An 18,502-nucleotide genomic window follows, 5' to 3' on the forward strand; every position below is an offset into this window, starting at 1 on the left:
ATCCCATGCAGGAACAGGACCATGTATGGAGTGGGCCTAAGGCAGTGACTCCTAACCTGCCAGGGGCCTGTAGGGGCTGTGGCACTGCAATGTGTGCCTGTGTAGTTTAGGGGGAAAGAGTAAGTGGCTTCACTTGATTCTGAGAGCAGTTCAGGGCCCAGGAGGTCCCAGGACCACACAGTGGTGAGGGAGGTCATGGCAGGAAAGGTCTGTTCAGATGAGGCTTGATTCCTGGGACCCCACACCCACAAGGATGAAGGGGAAGGACAAGCTGGGCACCACATAACTAGGGATTCTGTCAGGCTGCTGGAAGGACAGCAGGCTATGAAGGCCTGTCTGGGCTGCGAGGCCAGGTTGCTCCTTGTTCACTACTTCACAACAGGCCTTCAGAAGCACTGTGGCTTCTTGGGCGTGCTGGCAGGACAGGGTGGGCAGGGCAGGGCCCAGAGTCCAGGCAGTGTTCCTCACACCCAGCCCTTCTGGGGTCCCACACTGCAGTGGGCACCTAGTGTTGAAATAGTGACAGGGTGGGGAGTGTGATTGCTTCTAATGTGGCTGTCTCTTTGGGATGTCTGTCATCAAAATACCTTTTGGCACCAAGAAACTCAAAAGAAAGTCTGAAACCTTAATCTTTTATTAGTCATTTTTTTTAATTTGTTCATTTGTTTCCATATTTAGGTTTAATTTTTGTTTATCTCATTAACCAGGCATCCATTTTGAACCACAGTAGACTGACTGACTTGACTTTTGCTTTTCAGTTTTTAAAAAATTCTTGCATTTTTCACCCTAACTCCATTTTTGTTGGTTTGTTAAAAAGGTTTGTCCAGAGGGGTTGCGTTTATCCGGTTTGACAAACGTTCGGAAGCAGAAGAGGCAATTACCAGTTTCAATGGTCATAAACCCCCAGGTTCCTCCGAGCCCATTACAGTGAAGTTTGCAGCCAACCCCAACCAGAACAAAAACATGGCCCTGCTCTCCCAGCTCTACCACTCGCCAGCTAGACGGTTTGGAGGCCCCGTGCATCACCAGGCACAGAGATTCAGGTGGGTCAGGAGGGCAGTGCTCTCAGCTACCTACCAGCTTCTTTCCACCATGGCCCGAGTGCTCTGAAAGCTGTTAGAGTCCCAATGGCTGGGTAGCTGCATGCAGTGGGAAGCACTGGGTGTGCCTGACTGATCTCATCGGAGGGCTGTACTCAGAATTATTTCATGTCTCCAAGTCCTGGTCTCCATCATAAAGGTATCTATCTGTACAAAAGCCACATCTTTTCAACCAAGTGTTGTCTTTGATTGGAATCTGCAAGATGGTGCCAGCTCCCAGAAGCTACTGGGAGAGCGGGTGACAGCATTCCAGCATGTGGTTTCTAGTGGCAAGAGGGAGGGGCTGTGAGGATAAAAGATTATTCTACCTCCGTGAGAAAAAGATGCAGCCTTAGGTATGCCAAGTGAGAGCTGTTCTCCTTCCAGAGTTTTTAAAGGGTCTTTAGACAATTTGATCATCAGCCCTAAGGCAGCCCTTGCTCACCCACGTACCTTGTGGAGTTATTGTGGTGTCTGCACACTATACAGCCTCTGTTTAAAAGCTCCATCATAGAGCTGAAATGATTCCAGTTGCCAGGACCTAGTAGAACAGGGACAGTTCGAGTCAGTAACCTGGCCTCCAGGATCAGGTGTATTAGCCGTTGCCAGTCACAGCCATCTCCACTGAGGGGCCATTTGGTTTTTGTCAGGGCTTTAAGAAGTGGCATCAAGGCTTACTCAGGTATGTTAAGGATTTTTCTCTGCAACTCGACAGGTTTCCCATCTTTTTTTTAGGCAGTGAGGTTGGACAAAGCCCTGCCCAATTCTACAGATGCCATTTAGCAAGGTGTCATTTTCACAGCCTCTAAGCCAGAGTTCTCAGCTACCTCAGGCTCCAGAGCTCACCCACCTCCAGGGTGAGTGTCCTTGGGCAGAAGCAAATCTGGAGGTAGAGCTAGTTTGGAAGTCAGATAGCGCAGCCCATCTCCCTGCCTGTTGGGCAAGGTAACTGGAAAACCAGGGGCAGCCAGAGGAGGAGAGGAAGGATTGGTCACAGCAACAAGGAGTATAAAAGAAAGGGGAGGCCAGAGGAGCCGGGCTGCTGGCCAGTCAGGCAAGGGGTCATGACTGCCGGAGGAGCAGAGCAGAAAGAGACAGAGGACATGCTGGGGTGGGGTAGGGGGAAGGAGAGGGGAGGGAAAACTCACCACAGAAGGCAGACTAAGATAAGAGCCAGTGAGAGAAAAACCTAGAAGAGTAGAGAGTGCCTCTGTTCTTTTCACATTGAGGAGAGCCCCGGATAAGGAAAGTCAGCCATCCTTTCGTGCCATCAGGGAACATAGTCTCAGGATGAAAGGAATCCGCTCCAGTTAGGAGGAGAAAAACTGATTAACAATGGTTCATAAGAATGAGAACCATGTCAGTAAAAGGCAGGAAAATATTACATGAAATTGTTGGCACTGTAATTGCTACATAAAGAGGTTGTAAGTCAGGTCTGTATTTGGGACCCTACAAAACTTAGAGGAAAGGGGGTACTTTTAAAGTGGGAACCCCTTTCCAGTTCTCATTGAGAATAGGCTGGGTGCCTTTTTCCCACCCCCATTTCAGTGCTGTTGGGGTCTCACTATCATCCCAGACAGACTCGAGATAACTGACAAGCTACCAAAGTTACTGAATCAATTCAGACATTCTGGTGTGGCTGTTTAAAATTATTCTTGCCAAGTCAAAACTATGGCAAACGATGTATCTGGATTCTTCAGTACCTGTGTTGAATACAACCCTTTTGCTTTGGTTGTATCTCGGGCTGGTCACCCTGCCTAGGGTCATGTCTGGTCAGAGGATGAGTCTGTTTAGTGGCTCTTGAAAGGGCCCACTCTTCCCTAGATAAGCCCTACAGCTCGAAGCCCCACTTTGTTTTGGAGTGGGCAGTACTGCTCCATTTGCGTGTGTGGCTTCACAGATGCTGCACTTTCGGATCTTCTTAAATTGACTTGAGACTGTATGACCTTTTAATTTGTAAACCACCTAGAGGGCCACATAGCTTCATTAACAGTTTTGTTGTCTGCCTCAATTCTTGTTGCAGTGGCCACACACTGGTAGGTTTAGTTTGATGTAACTAAACATGTCACTTTGAATACATTCTTGGTACAGTTCAATGACTCTGCACTTTGGCCCCTGGCCCTTCTGGGCTGTTATGAACCAGCCACAGAAGGTGCCCAGAGCTTTAGCAAGGAGTTTCCCTGTGCCGGCAGTGCTCCCCTACAGGGGCATGTGTGACCAGACACTGCTCAGCTGTGAGCCCTTGGAGATGGCAGGTCATGACCAGGGAAGGTACAAAATTTGGAAAAAGAAAAGAAAAAGATGCAGGCCCCGCCAGCACATACACATGGAGTATGAGGAAAGCGTTTCCTCCAGGGCAGTCTGAGGGTGTAAGAGCCCCTCAGAGGATGTGAAGAATCTTCCATCATTTGGAATGTGGGAAGTATGAAAATGACTAATAGGAACCCCCAGCCACACACACTGTGGGAGGGGGGGAGGGAGCAGCTGGTCAGCCACTGACAGGCCAACACTCTGAGTGAAATCGGTTGAGTCTCTGACCTTCCAGATGCAACAAGTGTCCCTCCTCAGAATCAGCTGCCTCCCTCAGTCACCCTACTGAATTCCTCTCAGTTACAAAGAAGAAACCTTGTTGGTGCCTGGTGGGGTGTGCCAGCCTTGGGATTCCACTCCTGGCTGAGGAGAGAGGGAAGGGCCTGAGCCAGTCCTGTGGCTCCCTGTCTGTTCCCCCAGTGGTGTTGGCGCCCCAGCCCACACTGACCTTGACCTTGACCTGAATGCTGTGCTCTCTGTTTGCTAGGTTCTCCCCTATGGGTGTAGATCACATGAGTGGGCTTTCTGGTGTCAATGTCCCAGGCAACGCGTCTTCGGGCTGGTGCATCTTCATCTACAACCTTGGTCAAGATGCTGATGAGGGAATCCTCTGGCAGATGTTTGGCCCCTTTGGCGCCGTCACCAATGTGAAAGTGATTCGCGACTTCAACACCAACAAGTGCAAAGGCTTTGGTTTTGTGACCATGACAAACTATGAAGAAGCCGCGATGGCCATAGCAAGCCTGAACGGCTACCGCCTGGGGGACAAAATATTACAGGTTTCCTTCAAAACCAACAAATCTCACAAATAACTCACTCATGCTTTTTTGTACGGAATAGATAATTCAGAGTGAAGAAGTTGAAATTTTTTTGTTAGTGTACAACTCATTTTGCGCCAATTTTCACAAGTGTTTGTCTTAGTCTATATGAGAAGTGAAAAGGTTTTTATACTCTGAGATGCAACCAACATGTTCAAATGTTTGAAATCCCACAATGGTAGACCAACTTTAAGTTTCCTAAGTTATTTCCTTTAAAATATATATTAAACAGACATCTGAGTAGCCTGCGTTGACTCCCCAGTCCCTCGGGATGTGGTGAAACTGAAGCATGCTTTAACTCCTGAGACTGTCTAACACCCGTTTCATTCGGTGTCTCCACAAACTGGATAAAAAAAAAAAGAAACGACCTTTTAGTTTTCACTTTTAATCTAAAGATGTTAGACAGATGCTGAGTGTACGTTCTCAACTGCTTCAACATTTTAAGCGATTTCTGCTTTGGTTGACATGAAATTGCTTCCCTAAGCAGGTCCCATTGCCACCCCCTCTTCACTCAGCCCCGGGCTCTGCCGACTGGTCCTGGCATCGATCTTGGGCTCATCCATGGTGGCTACCACCAGGGAAGGGGGCTGAATGCCAGGCCAGACCCCCCAGAGGAGGACACAGTGTTTCCTAAGCCCAGGCATCAGTGGGAACGGACCAAAGAGTTTCAGGGAAACTCCATATATTCCTGAGTCAGATCTAAGCCCAGGCATGCCGGAAGATGTGTTGCTGCTCTGACACCCTGAGTCCCTGCCCACACATTGCATGCACTGCGCCCCACACATCAGATACTGTTGTTCACAGCCATTTCTCCAGTTTCCGAGAGCATTTAACATAGCTCGGATGCTTAAGATAGCTCTATTTTTAATAACACAAACATTTGAGCATTGTATTTCTCGCATCCCTTCTTGTGAGTGCTAGCCTTTTCTGTTTTAGTTGGATTTTGTTTTGAAACTTTGCTTTCATATGAACACTCAGCAGAAAAGTACTTCTTGCCAATTATCTATTAACAAAAAACCTTTTGATTTGTAGTTTTAAAGATTAACCCTCAAAGTTCTCTTCATAATTGCTTTGACATTTTGGGTTGTTCTGTTCTGTTAATTTTCTTTTGCTTTTTTGTGTTTTTTGTTTTTACTTTTGCATTTAAGACCATTAAATTTGATTTTGTTTTGCTCAAATTTTGTTTTGTTTTTTATTTTACCTTTTCTTTCTTTTTGGCTAGGTGAGGTACAGATAGCTTAGCATTCAGGGAGGATGTATAAGACCTTAAGAAACAAAGTCTTGCCTCAAGACAAAGTAGCTACAAATCTGTGATGTGGGACTGTGCAGTTTCAGGTGGGTGTTTTTTAAAATGGGGAGCCAGCTGGGAGAGTGCAAGAGAGGGCCTGAGAAGCAGCCAGGGCCACTCTCCAGGCAACTTCTCAGAGCACAATCTGATTTTTATGAATAACTAGTGTACAGGGAGAATAAAAAACAAGATAACTTAGTACCAGCAGTTTTTAACTTGACATGAGACTAAAACACATAATGATAGGCTGTTTTTTTAGTTACTGAGATCATGGAATTGCAGCATTATTTATCTACTTGTCTGTCTGTCTGTCTGTCTGTTTGTTTGTTTATTTATTTATTTATTGGGGGGGCCAGATTAGTGTTCTGAGAAGCCCTTGGTAAATTTAAGGCTGCTTGTCCCTGCCCTGTTACCCTCGTACCTTGTTGAGGGGTTGCCAGCTGCTTGCATTATCCTCCCACATATAAGAAGTTGCTATGTTCTTTTTCTACTAAAGGCCAAGTTCATACCTTGGGGCTTCGTCTCATAAGTTGGCCTGTGCCATGGAGGGCTGCCTCCCTCCAACATAATTTTCCAGGTCCTGAGTCAAAGGTAGCTGGCATGCTTCCTCCTAGAACCCAACTCAAGGAGGGTCCCTGCTGTGTTGCCCCAGAGTGCTCTTCACCCTGGGAGTGGGATGTTTTTCTGGAAAAGTGTGCCTTTCAGGCTGTGCGGCCCTGAGCCATCACCCTCTCAGAGGTGAGAGTCCCACTTCTGAAACTGACTCTCAAACCTCCTCATCGACACACATTCCTGTCAGCCTTCTCTCTGAAATGATGCTGGGCCCACAGCCAGCACCCCAGCTTCTTTCCACCCTCCCTTTTATTTGAACCATATTGATGGTTCTGATGCCAGTTTAGATGAGGAGGAGATGTGAAGTGCATGTGAGCCTTTGAAAACTGCCTGAAGGTTCTCAGGTCAGTTGAATTCTCACGTTATGTGGTCACCCCATCACTCTCTGCACAGCCTTCTGGCTAAAACCCCATTGTGTTTCTTTGGGAGTTTGGGTGTGCAGATGTGTGGCAGGATTCTGCTTTTGACATGTTTCTCCTGAAAAGCAACTGTCATCCCCACCCAGGTACCAGATGCTAGTCCTGTGTCCATAAAGTTCATTGTGTCTTAACCAGGCTTGTTTGCAAAAGGAAGAGCCATTTTTTTTAAAGTCACAGTCTGAAAGAAACCATTTAAAAACTTTTACATAGATCAATCATATTTGTATTTCACAAAATGAATGCTCATATTTGGGAATTTGATGAAAAAGAATTAAGAGTAGATAAAGTTAATTTATCGGAAGTTTGGTTTGGTACATAAATACCAGAGGCTCTGATTGAATTCTCTGGGCCTGTGTAACTATCCTAATAGTCATAGGCTAAGCAGCTCTGGATTTGTGAACCTGGTTCTAGTGGAGTTGCCCATTTTTCACCCTTGGCTCTGCCTTTCTTTAGCTTTCAGTGTAACATGCTAGGCCGTGATTTTTCTGCACTGGCTGTGCCTCTCATCAGCAGATGGTGTTGGGTGGGCTCTGCCTATTTATTCAGACGAGTCTTTCCCTGTCAAAGAGCTACCTTACCCTTTGAGAGTGCACACTTGGTGTCAGTGCTGGAAACCATCTTTGAGACACTGCACCAGGCAGCTGAGAGGGACCTGCCGGGTCAGACAAGTAGAGGGACCCTGTGACAGTGATTGGCAGTACCTTATTCTGGCTTACCTCCAAATGAGGGCCTTTGACCTAAGGCTGCTGTTGAGCTTGAAAATCAAAGGTAGCATTACCTAGCAGTTCTGTTTCACATCTGATTCAGCCTGATTTTTTTTTCCTCTGCTTTTTGCAGCCTTCCTAGGTTGGATAAAAAAGAATAAGAATAAGGTGCCCACCCCCCCACGCCAGCCCTGCACCTGAACTTCCTCCCATCTTCCCAGGACCTAAGGCACCTACCTCCCTCCCATTCATCAGATCCCCAGGCCAGCCACCTACGGAAGTCGCCAGTGCTTTATGGTGCCTGGCCTTGAGAATGGACCCTTCTTGACAGTAGCAGTAGACCCTGAATACCAGGTCTTCCGCAGGGTTGAAGGTTCTAAACCTTTTGATTCGCCCCTGACCTCTAATGATTGTAGCGGCTACTTTTCCACAACTTTTTGGTAACATAGTTGTTTTCTGCTTAGTCATTTTTTAAAAAGAAAATACTTGTAAGTCACTGCCAGGATCTATCTTTGGCTAACCAATGGTCCGAGCAGTGGCTTGGAGAGGGCTGCACTGCACCCCACCCCCCCACCCGAGAGAAGGGTTGTCCGTCGGTCAGGACCACCCTCTTCACAGGCAATGTTCTGTTCACAGCGGCTCGCTCTGGGGGCGGGGGCTCCACTGGCTGATCCCCGTGTTGTGTACAGTAGGTGGGTAGACATTTTGTACATTGGTGTTTTAAGTTACTGATTTGTTTTATATAAAGTAATTTATTTTTCAGATACCATTTTTCATTTTAACTTTGTTTTTACATGGGTTTGTTTTCAATAAAGTGTGACACTGCTGTCCAAAGTCAACAATAAAACGAAGCCCACTGTGTTATTGTGAGGATGCTTATGTAACTAGCTTTTTTTTTTTTTTTTTTTTTAGTTTTCAGGGGGGGGAAGCCCTTCTCAGTTTTCCATCCCCCCATTTGCTTTTTTATCCTTGTGCATAAATGTTCTTTAGTGTTTTAAGAGGAAAAAGCAAACCTAGATTTTGATAATTCAGAAGATTTCAGATTAATAAAGAAGCTTTGAAAGAAGACCATTTTTCAAAATTTTAGTGAAGTGTGAATATTTTTTGTCAATGGCTTTCTCGAAGAGAATGAAACTTTTGCACCATTTTCAGAGTTTTTATAGAGATGCCAAATTGATATATTTACATGTAATGGAAACATAAAAAAGTTTTATTAAACAATTGTTCATAGCTGTGTAGACATTTTAATTCAGTTTCCAAAGCTCTCAAAGCTTATTTTTGGAGTACAGAGTGATAATGGTTTGGGGTGTTAACAATTCCAAACATTCAATTGTCCGAATACCTAGTTCTCTCCACAGGTATCAGGTTTGTGTTAAGCCCTGTATGTGACTATGACTGGAATTCTGCGATATTTTGGTAATAAATGAAGTGGGGTCATTGAGACGCGGTGGTGTAGGGTGATGGTGTGCACCGTGTCAGCATCCAGCGCCGACAGAGCGCCAGCCGAGGCTATGGGTGCCTTCCTCCTAGGTAAGCGTGGGCTACCATCTGCCAAGGTCTCCCTGTGTGCCAGGCATGGCCTTAGCCCATGCAAGTAGAGAGGGATCCTTGGACCACCCAACTGGAAGTGCTGTGGGGAAGGCACTGTGACTTGCTCTTTGACCAGCTCTCCCATGGACCTCTACCTCTGCCCAGGTTTTTCCACCTCCCCTGAGACTCACAGGCCCCTCTTCTCCACGTTCAAATATTCTTGGGCCTCCTGCATTGTCCCTGGGAGTTTTCTGTCCTTCTGCTCCTCACACCCAAGCCAAATGGCCATTCTGAGTTGTCTTCTGACACCAATCTTCCATGATGGGAAAGCAAATTCTGACCTGGAGACAGGATGGAGTACAACAGACTTAGGTTTGAATCCTGGCTCTGCCCTCTCCCCAGTGTGCACTGGGGGCAAGACACTGACTGTCCAAGCAAGCCTCAGTGTCCCCATCTGAAATGGGATCCATAACACCCATCCCACAGGATTCTTTGAAAAGGAGACTAGATCAAATAGGTACTACACTTACCACAGCTGCCCTCAATCCAAGAAGCACCCAGAAGTGAGGTTGGGGTCCACAGAGAGTAGCAAGCCCGACGCTGCCCCACGGCCTGTGGGCTCCCCTGGAACCCGTACATGGGCCTCTTCTAAAGTCTCAGGGTTTTCTTTTGTGTGTGTCTGTGTGTCTTCTGTAGCTTTTGTTCATCTTCCTTTCTCCAGATCTGGCTAAACAGTCCATGACTTCTAGGGAAGCCTCAGAATGTCCAGTCTGTGTCTGTCATAGAGGACAGGTCCATCCTGCCTGGGAAAGAAGCAGCACACTCCAGCAGGAGGTGCTTCAGGTTGTCTTGCGTGCTCAGACCCACAGGCTGGCTCAGGGCCTCCAGCTGGGACTCCTGAGGTTTCTGGGCATCTCCTTGGGTGTAGGGAGTCTCAGATGTCATCTCACTTTTGCACTGAGGAGAAGGGACCTGGGTGCCAGCCCTTTCCAATGGGTCAGGGAGCAGGGCTTCTCTGCATGCAGTGCATCATTCTTCCCCCGGGCGGGAGGAGGATGGCAGTGTAAAGCAGATTCATCTTCGGCATGTCTGGGGTAAGCCTGAGACTCTGCATTCCTAATAAGCCCCAGGCAGGGCCCATACTCCAGGGACCCACTTTGAGAAGCAAGAGGTTTAAGAGGGTGCTTCAAGTGGGTGTGGTTTTAGCAAAGCCTTGTTACCCCATCTCCCCTGCAGTGCTCCGGACGGCTTCTGAGTTCCAAGCCCAGAGAAGCTGAGTCCTGGGCCAGGTGGCACTGACTGCCCAGAACAGTATGTTTTCTTTCATGTTGGAGGCTCTTAGGGTCTGACCCCTCTGTCCCTAGGTCTTTGGGGTTTTTTGGTTTAACTTCAATAATTTTTTAGCACAATCTACAAGGTGTGCAGGCCTTTCCATGGGGAGGAGGCTGCAGCCAGGGTGTCTCTCAAAGGTTAGAAAGTCTCCCCTACAGGCAGGGCTGAGGAAGGAGAGGTGGAGGGGTTGGGGGAGTGGGCCTTGAATGCCAGGGTCATTCATGCCAAGGGTGAAGAGGACCTGGTACTCATTTCCTCCGAGGGCTGTTGCCCCTGCTGAAAGTGGCCTTGTCTCTTTGCTCGTTCTTTCTGCTTAAATTCCACCTGCTGGGCTAGGGCCAGGAGGGGGCAATGACATGTTAAAAGGTTTTTACAGGGTGTCTGGTGATGGTGTATGCCCTGATGGAGAATGTCAGGTGGGGGTGATGAGCAAATTGGCCACAGTGCAGCTGTTTCAAGGTAAAGATGAAAAGTGAATAAATAACAGAATCTTTGAAAGGGATGTGTCAGGAGAAGGAGGTAGCAAGGTCCAAGCACCGCACAGAGTGAAAGTGAAATCCAGAGGAAGGTTGGTTGTGGAGTCAAATGGGGCTCAGACCCACAGAAAAACAAACTCAAACCTTTACTATGCTTTGTAAATAGGTTTTCTGATTTTCTTTTTTTCTGGTAATTTTTTTAATCCTAAAACATTCCACTCATCTGCTTCTGTGACTGAAGAAAAAATAAAATTGTAGTGTTTCACAAGCTATTCTCATTTTTTAATTTTTTGATCCTCACCCAAGGACATGTTTTTTTTAGAAAACTGATTTTAGATCGAGAAGAAGGGGGCTGAGAGAGAGAGAGAAGCATCGATGTAAGAGAGAAACATCTATTGGTTGCCTCTCATTCACCCCTGACTGGGGATTGAGCCCACAAACTTGGTGTACTGACGATGCTCCAACTAATTGAGCCATCGGCCAGGGCACATTTTTAATTTAAAGAGCAACATGTATAAAGCACCACCTTCCCTCTCCTACCTCTTTCTCAGGCCCTTTGAGCCCCCCCTTACCTCCCTGCTCCCTCTCCTCTTTGTCATGCAAGTTACATTCTTAGAAATCCCACAGTCACACCGGGAGGTGTGGACAGCATGTCAAGGACAACAGTGGAGAGGGACCAGGGAAGGAGGAGGCCATGACTGTCCAAGTCACTTCTAGATGTCCTCCAAGCAGGCAGGTAGGGCATATTTAGTGTAACAGGCCAGCAGGTTAGGCTACATAATTTATGGGGCCCATTTTCAAAATTAAGAGTTTTAGATAAAGTGTCATCCGTTCATATAATGGATTATTATCCAGCCTCTTTTAAAAAGGAAGGAAATTCTGACCTACACTACAACATGGATGAATCTTGAGGACATTATGCTCAGTGAAATAAGCAGTTACAAAAGAATAAATACTGTGTGATTCCACTCCCAGGAGGTCCCTAGAGGAGTCAGTCCCATAGAGACAGAGCAGATGGTGGGAGCCAGGGGCTGGGGGAGGGGAAGGGGGAGCTAGTGTTTCATGGAGACAATGTCAGTTCAGGAAGATGAAAAAGATCTGGAGGTGGATGGTGGGGATGGTTGTACAACAACATGAATGTACTTAATTCCACAGAGCTGTACAGTTAAAAAGAGTTACAATGGTAAATTGTATGTTATATGTATTTTATCACAATTAAGAATCAAATTATTTAAAAAATTAATAAGAATTTCAAGACAGCAATGGCAGAGCATAAAAGTGAGCTGGGACCTTGTGTGTCTGCATGGGTCCTTTGCCTAGGTGGCCACCCCAGGGACCAACATTGCCCTAGTTGGCTGTTTTTTATACCAGCTGTTGCATGCAGCCGGAAACTTCCCAGTGCAGCCAAGACTCCTTGCTCTTGATGCTCAGGTGGAGAGAAACCTGCTGTCCACAGCTGGTGTTTACAGCACTGGGCAGTTCTGGTCCAGATCTATGTGTGTGAAAATCTACAGTGAATTCACTGGCCAGCTACACCTGGAATAAAGAAAAGCAAGATGGTTGGTGATGGTGTTCCAAGGGCAGAATCCTGCCTTCCATCCTACCATGGTCTGGGTGTTGCCCCTCCAAACTTACAGGGGGAGCTCTGCCTCAGTTGGTCTGGAGAGGGGAGCAGCTCAGCCCTGGTCCTAAGCCCCTGTAGGTCCCAAGAGAGTCAGTTCCCTTTGGGCCATACATCCAGAACTGCTCCCAACTTTCTAGATCTGCCTTTTCACTACCTAGCACCATGTCTGTCCCCTGGTGGCTATCTGTCTGCTACCTGCATATCCCTTGCCAGCAGCCCCACACTCCTCTTGTTCTTACTCTCAGACAGAGCTTGCTTTCCTCACCCATTACCACCACCCTGCCATATCACGCTCCCCATGTCCCTCCTCCATACTCCTGTGACTAACTGTAGACTCCCCACCAGACTCCTGCCCTTCAGAGGGCTTCAGGGCCTGGGCCACTTGTTCTGTGTTCCCACAGCTCACTTGTCCTCTGTCTCTATCCTTCCAACCATTCTCTTACTTGGTCCACACATATTCACTGTGTAAAACATTTTAGGCCAGTCTGTCGACACACTGGAATATTATTCAGCCATGAAAAGGAATGAAGCTCTCTCACACTACAGTGTGCATAAACCTAGAGAACATGGTGTTCAGTGAGAGAAGCCAGACTTAAAAGGCCACACAGTGTGTGATCCGCTCAGGTGAAAGTAGATCAGACCTTGCCAGAGGCTGGGGGTGGTGGGAGGGAACAGGGAGCAACTGCTTAATGGATACAGAGATTTCTTTGAGAGGGATGAAGATGTTTTGGACTAGACAGGGTGGTGGTTGCACAACATTGTGAATGTATGAAAGGCCACTGAATTCTGTACTTTAAAATAAACTTTCTGTTAGGTGAATTTCACTTCAATTAAAAAGAGGACTTCCGGCCAAGATGGAAGTGTAGGTAGACACACTGTGCCTCCTTGAACAACCAAAAAAAGGACAACAACAATTCAGAAAAAAAGTAACAACCAAAACTGAAAGAAAATTAAACTGTATGGAAGTCTGACAAGCAAGGAGTTAAAATAGACACATTCATCCAGACCGGTAGGCAGGGCACAGTCAGGCAGCCAGGTGGAGAGAGGCCGAGTGGAGAGGGGTCATAGCACAGGAAGTGATGACACCGGCTCGCAAGGTACCCCGAGTGCACAAGGCGGCAACGGGTGAGCAAGGAGGCACCGGGCAGACCCTGGGTGTCGGGTGTCAACAGGCAGACCCAGCAAGGCGGTGATTGAGAAGCGGGGCACCGTGTGCAAGGAAGGTGGCTGGCTGACCCGGCAGCAGTCCCACATTCGCGCACAGTAACTAGGGAGTGAGACAGATCGTGCAACCCAGGGTCCTAGCACTGGGAAATAAAGCCTCAAAACACCGATTGAAAACACTTGTGGGGGTTGAGAGACTCCCACCCTCACAGGAAAGTTTGTTGGAGAAACCCACAGGGTCCCAGAACGCACACAAGCCCACCCACATGGGAATCAGTATCAGAAAGGCCCAATTTGCTTGGGGGAAGCAGTGGAAGAGGCTGAGGTGCAACAGAGAGCGGAGCAAAGCACCATTTTTTTTTCCCTCTCTGACCCTGCCCCGACATACAGTGTCACAACCCAGAGACTTGGGTTGCCCTGCCCTGGTGGACACCTAAGGCTCCACCCCTCATATGTAAACAGGTGCAAACAGACCAAAACATTATGGCTCAATCAGAAAAACAGCTCAAAGCCCCAGCTCAGAGCCAATACTTCTAAGCAACAAAGAGATAGCCAACCTATCAGATGCACAGTTCAAAACACTGGTGATCAGGATACTCAACAGAACTGGTTGATTTTAGTAACAAATTAGATGAACAAATGAAGGCTAAAATAAGTGAAACGAAGGGAAATGCATAGGAAACCAATAGTGATGGAAAGAAAACTGGGTCTCAAATCAATGGAGTGGACCAGAAGGAAGAAACAACCAACCAAACAGAAAAGGATGAAGAAACAAGAATTCAAAAACGAGGAGAGGCTTAGGAACCTCCAGGACATCTTTAAACGTTCCAACATCCAAATTGTAGGGGTACCAGAAGGGGAAGGGGAAGAGCAACAAGTGGAAAAGTTATTTGAACAAATAATAAAGGAGAATTTCTCCAATCTGGCAAAGGAAATAGACTTTCAGGAAGTCCTGGAAGCTCAGAGAGTCCCAAAGAAGGTGGACCTAAAGAGGAATACACCAAGACACATAATTACATTAGCCAAGATGAAAATGAAGGAGAGAATCCTAGAAGCAGCAAGAAATAAGGAGATAGTAACCTACAAAGAAGTTCCCATCAGACTGTCAGCTGATTTCTCAAGAGACCTTACAGGCAAGAAGGGGCTGGAAAGAAGTATTCCAAGTCATGAAATCCAAAGACCTACATCCAAGATTACTCTATCTAGCAAAGCTTTCATTTAGAATGGAAGGGCAGATAAGGTGCTTCTCAGATAAGGTCAAGTTCAAGGAGTTCATCATCACCAAGCCCTTATTATATGAAATGTTAAAGGAACTTATCTAAGAAAACGAAGATAAAAAATGTGTACTAAAATGGTAGCAAACTCACAATTACTAACAACCACACCTAAAATAAAAACAAAGGAAACAACTAGAACAGGAACAGAACCACAGAAATGGAGATAACATAAAGGGTTGGCAACAGGGGAGTGGGAGGAGGAGAGGGGGGAAAGGTACAGAGAATAAGTAGCATAGATGGCAGGCAGAAAATAGACAGGGGGAGGGCAAGAATAGTATGGGAAATGTAAAAGCTAAAGAACTTAAGGGGGGAATGTGGGTGGGAGGGGGTGTGCAGGGTGGAGGGGAATGAAGGGGGGAAATGGGACAACTGTAATAACATAATCAATAAAATATATTTGGGGGGGAAACAAAACCCAAAAATCTTCTTAGGGGCTTCCTGCCAAGTGTCTAACATGCACGGTAGACCAGTTGTCCCATTCATGGGTGCTGAGCTTCTGGGGCATCCCTCTTTAGTGTTTTGGCCTGCTGAGCAGACTGTGGACTCTCAACAGATCTATGTATTTATTTGCTAGCATGGGAATTTGGCATCTTACAGTTCTGGTAGCCTCACCCAGACCTCTGCCTTCATCTTCAGATGGCATCTTTCCTATGTCTGTGTCCCAGTTTCCCTTTTTCACAAGAACACCAGTCAGATTGGTTTGGGGGCTCTCCCCACTCCAGTGTGACTTTGTCTTAAGTAATTACATCTGCAATGAACCTATTCCTCAAGCAGCTCTCATTCTGAGGCTCTGGGGGTTAGGACTGTAACATACACATTTATGAGGACAAAATTCAACCCTTTACAGTCACCTGTGTGCCAGCTCTGAAAGCACAAAGACCAGCTGGAACGACACCATCCCTGTCCTTGCAGTGGTGCCCTGCTCACAGTCTTCCCCACTAAGAGAGGTACAGGCTTCCAGTGGCAGTGTTTAGAAGGATGTAAAGCGATTTGACATTGTCTCTACATCCTCAGTTGACTAATCTCCTTGCCCCGGTTCTCAACCAATTAGGATGGTGTTGAAGGCACTGGATGTACAGGGAACCACATGTTGTTTCTCAATAGATTAGAAATTTTTAAAGGGGCAAAATCCAAAACTTGCTCTTTCGCTACAGACCATTGGAGAAGCACTGGTCTTGTGGGAAGGGCAGACATCCATCAGTAACTGAATGTACCAGAGGCCAGGAGGACACACCAGAGGCAGAGCCCTGTCTGGGTACCAACAGTGTCCTCAGCCCCTCCCAGACAACACTCAAAGGCTGGGTCCTAGGGGGGTGGGGGCCTCCCAACTCCCCACTTCCTCCATATCTTAGATCTGCCATTTCTCATTGGGATGGTGACTTTCAGGCCCCAGTCACCATCCAGCCTGTTGGATCCTTAGCTGGGCTGCTCCTTCTCTTTGCATGTTAACCAGGTCTTTTATTTTCTGTATTCTGAGGCTTTGATATCTTGGGGTCTTGCTGGCCCTGAGGGACAGCCCCTCCCGAGGGTGTCCAGTACATAGAGACTTGCCAAGAAGCAGGCCTTCTATGTGTAGACTGACCAATTCAAGCTGCCCCTCCTAACCACCTCTGCCATCAGGCTGTCACACTTGAAGTCCTCACCCTCTGCCCCATCACTCTGGGGCCAGGGGCCAGATAGCCAGGAATAGCACCTGTGCTCCAGAGCCTGTGGAATGATTCACACAAGCCAGACTTCCCCTCTGTTGGGTTTTCTAGCCACCCAGCTCTCCTCCCTAGCACTGCCTGAGTGTGACCCTCCAGAAATACTCTGCCATTCAAGCAAACCTACCAATCTATAGCATAAGGTAGTTTAAGCTGGGGGAGAGGCCATGGGATCTGTCTATTAAACCCACCCGGGTGCTGAGAGCTCTCTGGGAATGGTTCTCTGCCCATAGAGCTCCGTGCATTTGCGAAGTTGTTGGCTAAGCTCTGGCCAGGTTGCTCAGTTGGTTAGAGCCTCATCCCCCTACACTATGTTTGCAGGTTCAATCCCCAGTTAGGGCACATACAAGAATCAACCAGTGAATGCTTAAATAAGTGGAACAACAAATTAATGTTTCTCTATCCCCCTTCCTCCATAAAACCAATTTTTTAAAAAATAGAGGGAAAATGTTGTTGGTTTATTTCATTTAGAAAATGTTTTTAGGTTCACCCATATTGTACCACGTAAAGTGGCTTCATTCTTTATTGTAGCTTAATATTATTCCATTGTAAGGACAGGCCACATTTTGCTTATCTATCATCTGTTGATGGACTCATGTTGCTTCTACCATTTGGCTATTATGAATAATGCTACCGTTAACAAAGGTGTGCAAATATCTTTTGGTCCCACTGTTTTTTTCTCTTTTTCCCAATCCCAGCTTCCCTTCCCAGGACATGGCAACAGAAGAGGAGTTGATAATGACACCTAAGGCTGAGGAGACAGACCCTAGCATGAAAAGGCCCAAGAAACGTGCTAAAAGCACACCCCATGGTGACTTCCATGGGCCCCAGGCACTTCTGCCTTCATGAGTCCCCTCCTCCATTTAAAAAAATTAAAAATTACATTTTACAGCTGAGTTGGCCTAGAGATTAATATAATTTAGGCTAAATTATATGTATTTCCTTCTAATTTTAAGATAAATAGAAATATTTGAAAGGGCTAACCTCAAAATATTGTGGTTAGGTAGATAATTCAGCGCTGCTAAGAGGTTAGGCCTTGTTATGGGCCCAGGGTTTGTGTGCCTGATGCTTTAATAGAATGGTCAATACACAAGAGAACAAAGTCTGGAACAAGGGAAGGTTTGTTGATCAAGAAGGCCTAGCTCAAGAAGATGGGAGGACTAATTGTCATCCATCTTAAGAGAGTCTGGAGTCTGAGCATCTTCATTGTTGAGGGAAGGGAGAAGGGGTGAGGCAAGGGGTGGGTGCTTAGGTTTCAGAAGGGATCCAAGGGGGAGTACGAAGTTTCTCAATCCCTTTGTTCCCAGTGGGTTCACCCCCACCCCCACCCCTCACCGTGATCTGAGTCCAGTTACAGAGACTTGTGAATCTTTGAGAAATAATTATTACTCTTGCACATACTTCCCCAGCTCTGTGCTGACAAGAGGGCTGCTGAGCCTCCAGCAGCATTTCTCTTGTTGAGGAAGTGTCTGCAGCAAGAGCACTTCACCCACAGGTGTCAGAGTGACCCACAGGTGTCAGAGGGACGAGGCATTTCATTCTGTTGTAGCCTGGCTCCTTAAAAGGGCAGATTGTCCAAAGAGCCTTGTGAGCAGCTTAGCCCTGGGACATTTTCCCCAATGCCCTACTGGAGCACTCCCTTCACGAGCAAAGCCTTGCAGAGTCCAGCTGCCCTTACAGCCTCTCAGATGCCTTTGACTTCCCCTTTTGCAGCACTTGAGTGGCATAGCCCCTGGAGGCCCTCACCACCTTGCCTAGGAAATGGGGACTAATGCTGCTGACTTCTCGGATTTGAGCAGGATTCAGTGGCTGCCATATGCATGGCCTCAGCTTCCACACCACCCTTCCCACACACAGCCTTTGGCCAGAGCCTATGCTGAGACCTGGCCAAGGCTCTGCCCTAGCCAGGACCAACCAGATTCTCTGACACTAGCGGTGTGACTGTGAGCAACTTCCTTCCCCTCTGCCATCTTTGGGTGCCTGTCTGTATGAGCAGACTAATAATAGCACCCACCTCAAAGGGCTGTGGGATGGAGCTAAATGAGACACTGCTTTCGGAACAGAGGAGGTGCAGCACTATTATTATACCTCCAGAAAGAGAGCAGGAGACAGAGGAGAGACAGCCTGGGGAGAAGAGGGAGCCGAGTGGGAAAGAAGCCACACAGA

At 47.1% G+C, this 18,502-nt stretch overlaps 1 protein-coding gene across 4 annotated transcripts in view; it reads left to right on the forward strand.

Moving 5' to 3' along the window:
* ELAVL1 (ELAV like RNA binding protein 1) overlaps nt 1–17,210 on the forward strand; it is a 48,761-nt gene extending 31,551 nt beyond the window's left edge. For 3 of the 4 annotated variants that reach the window (XM_037056598.1, XM_037056597.1, XM_037056599.1), the window contains 2 exons: nt 818–1,043; nt 3,877–8,673. In XM_037056598.1, the coding sequence (XP_036912493.1) occupies nt 818–1,043; nt 3,877–4,201 (551 nt within the window). In that variant the 3' untranslated portion in view covers nt 4,202–8,673. Of the gene's footprint in view, nt 1–817; nt 1,044–3,876; nt 8,674–17,034 lie in introns of those variants that run through there. The other variant, XM_037056600.1, reaches the window with a different exon arrangement.
* The last annotated feature ends 1,292 nt before the right edge of the window (nt 17,211–18,502 follow it).

Source organism: Sturnira hondurensis, unplaced genomic scaffold (genome assembly GCF_014824575.4).
Source record: "Sturnira hondurensis isolate 20B ecotype Veracruz unplaced genomic scaffold, ASM1482457v3 Scaffold0009087, whole genome shotgun sequence".
Lineage (NCBI taxonomy): Eukaryota > Metazoa > Chordata > Mammalia > Chiroptera > Phyllostomidae > Sturnira > Sturnira hondurensis.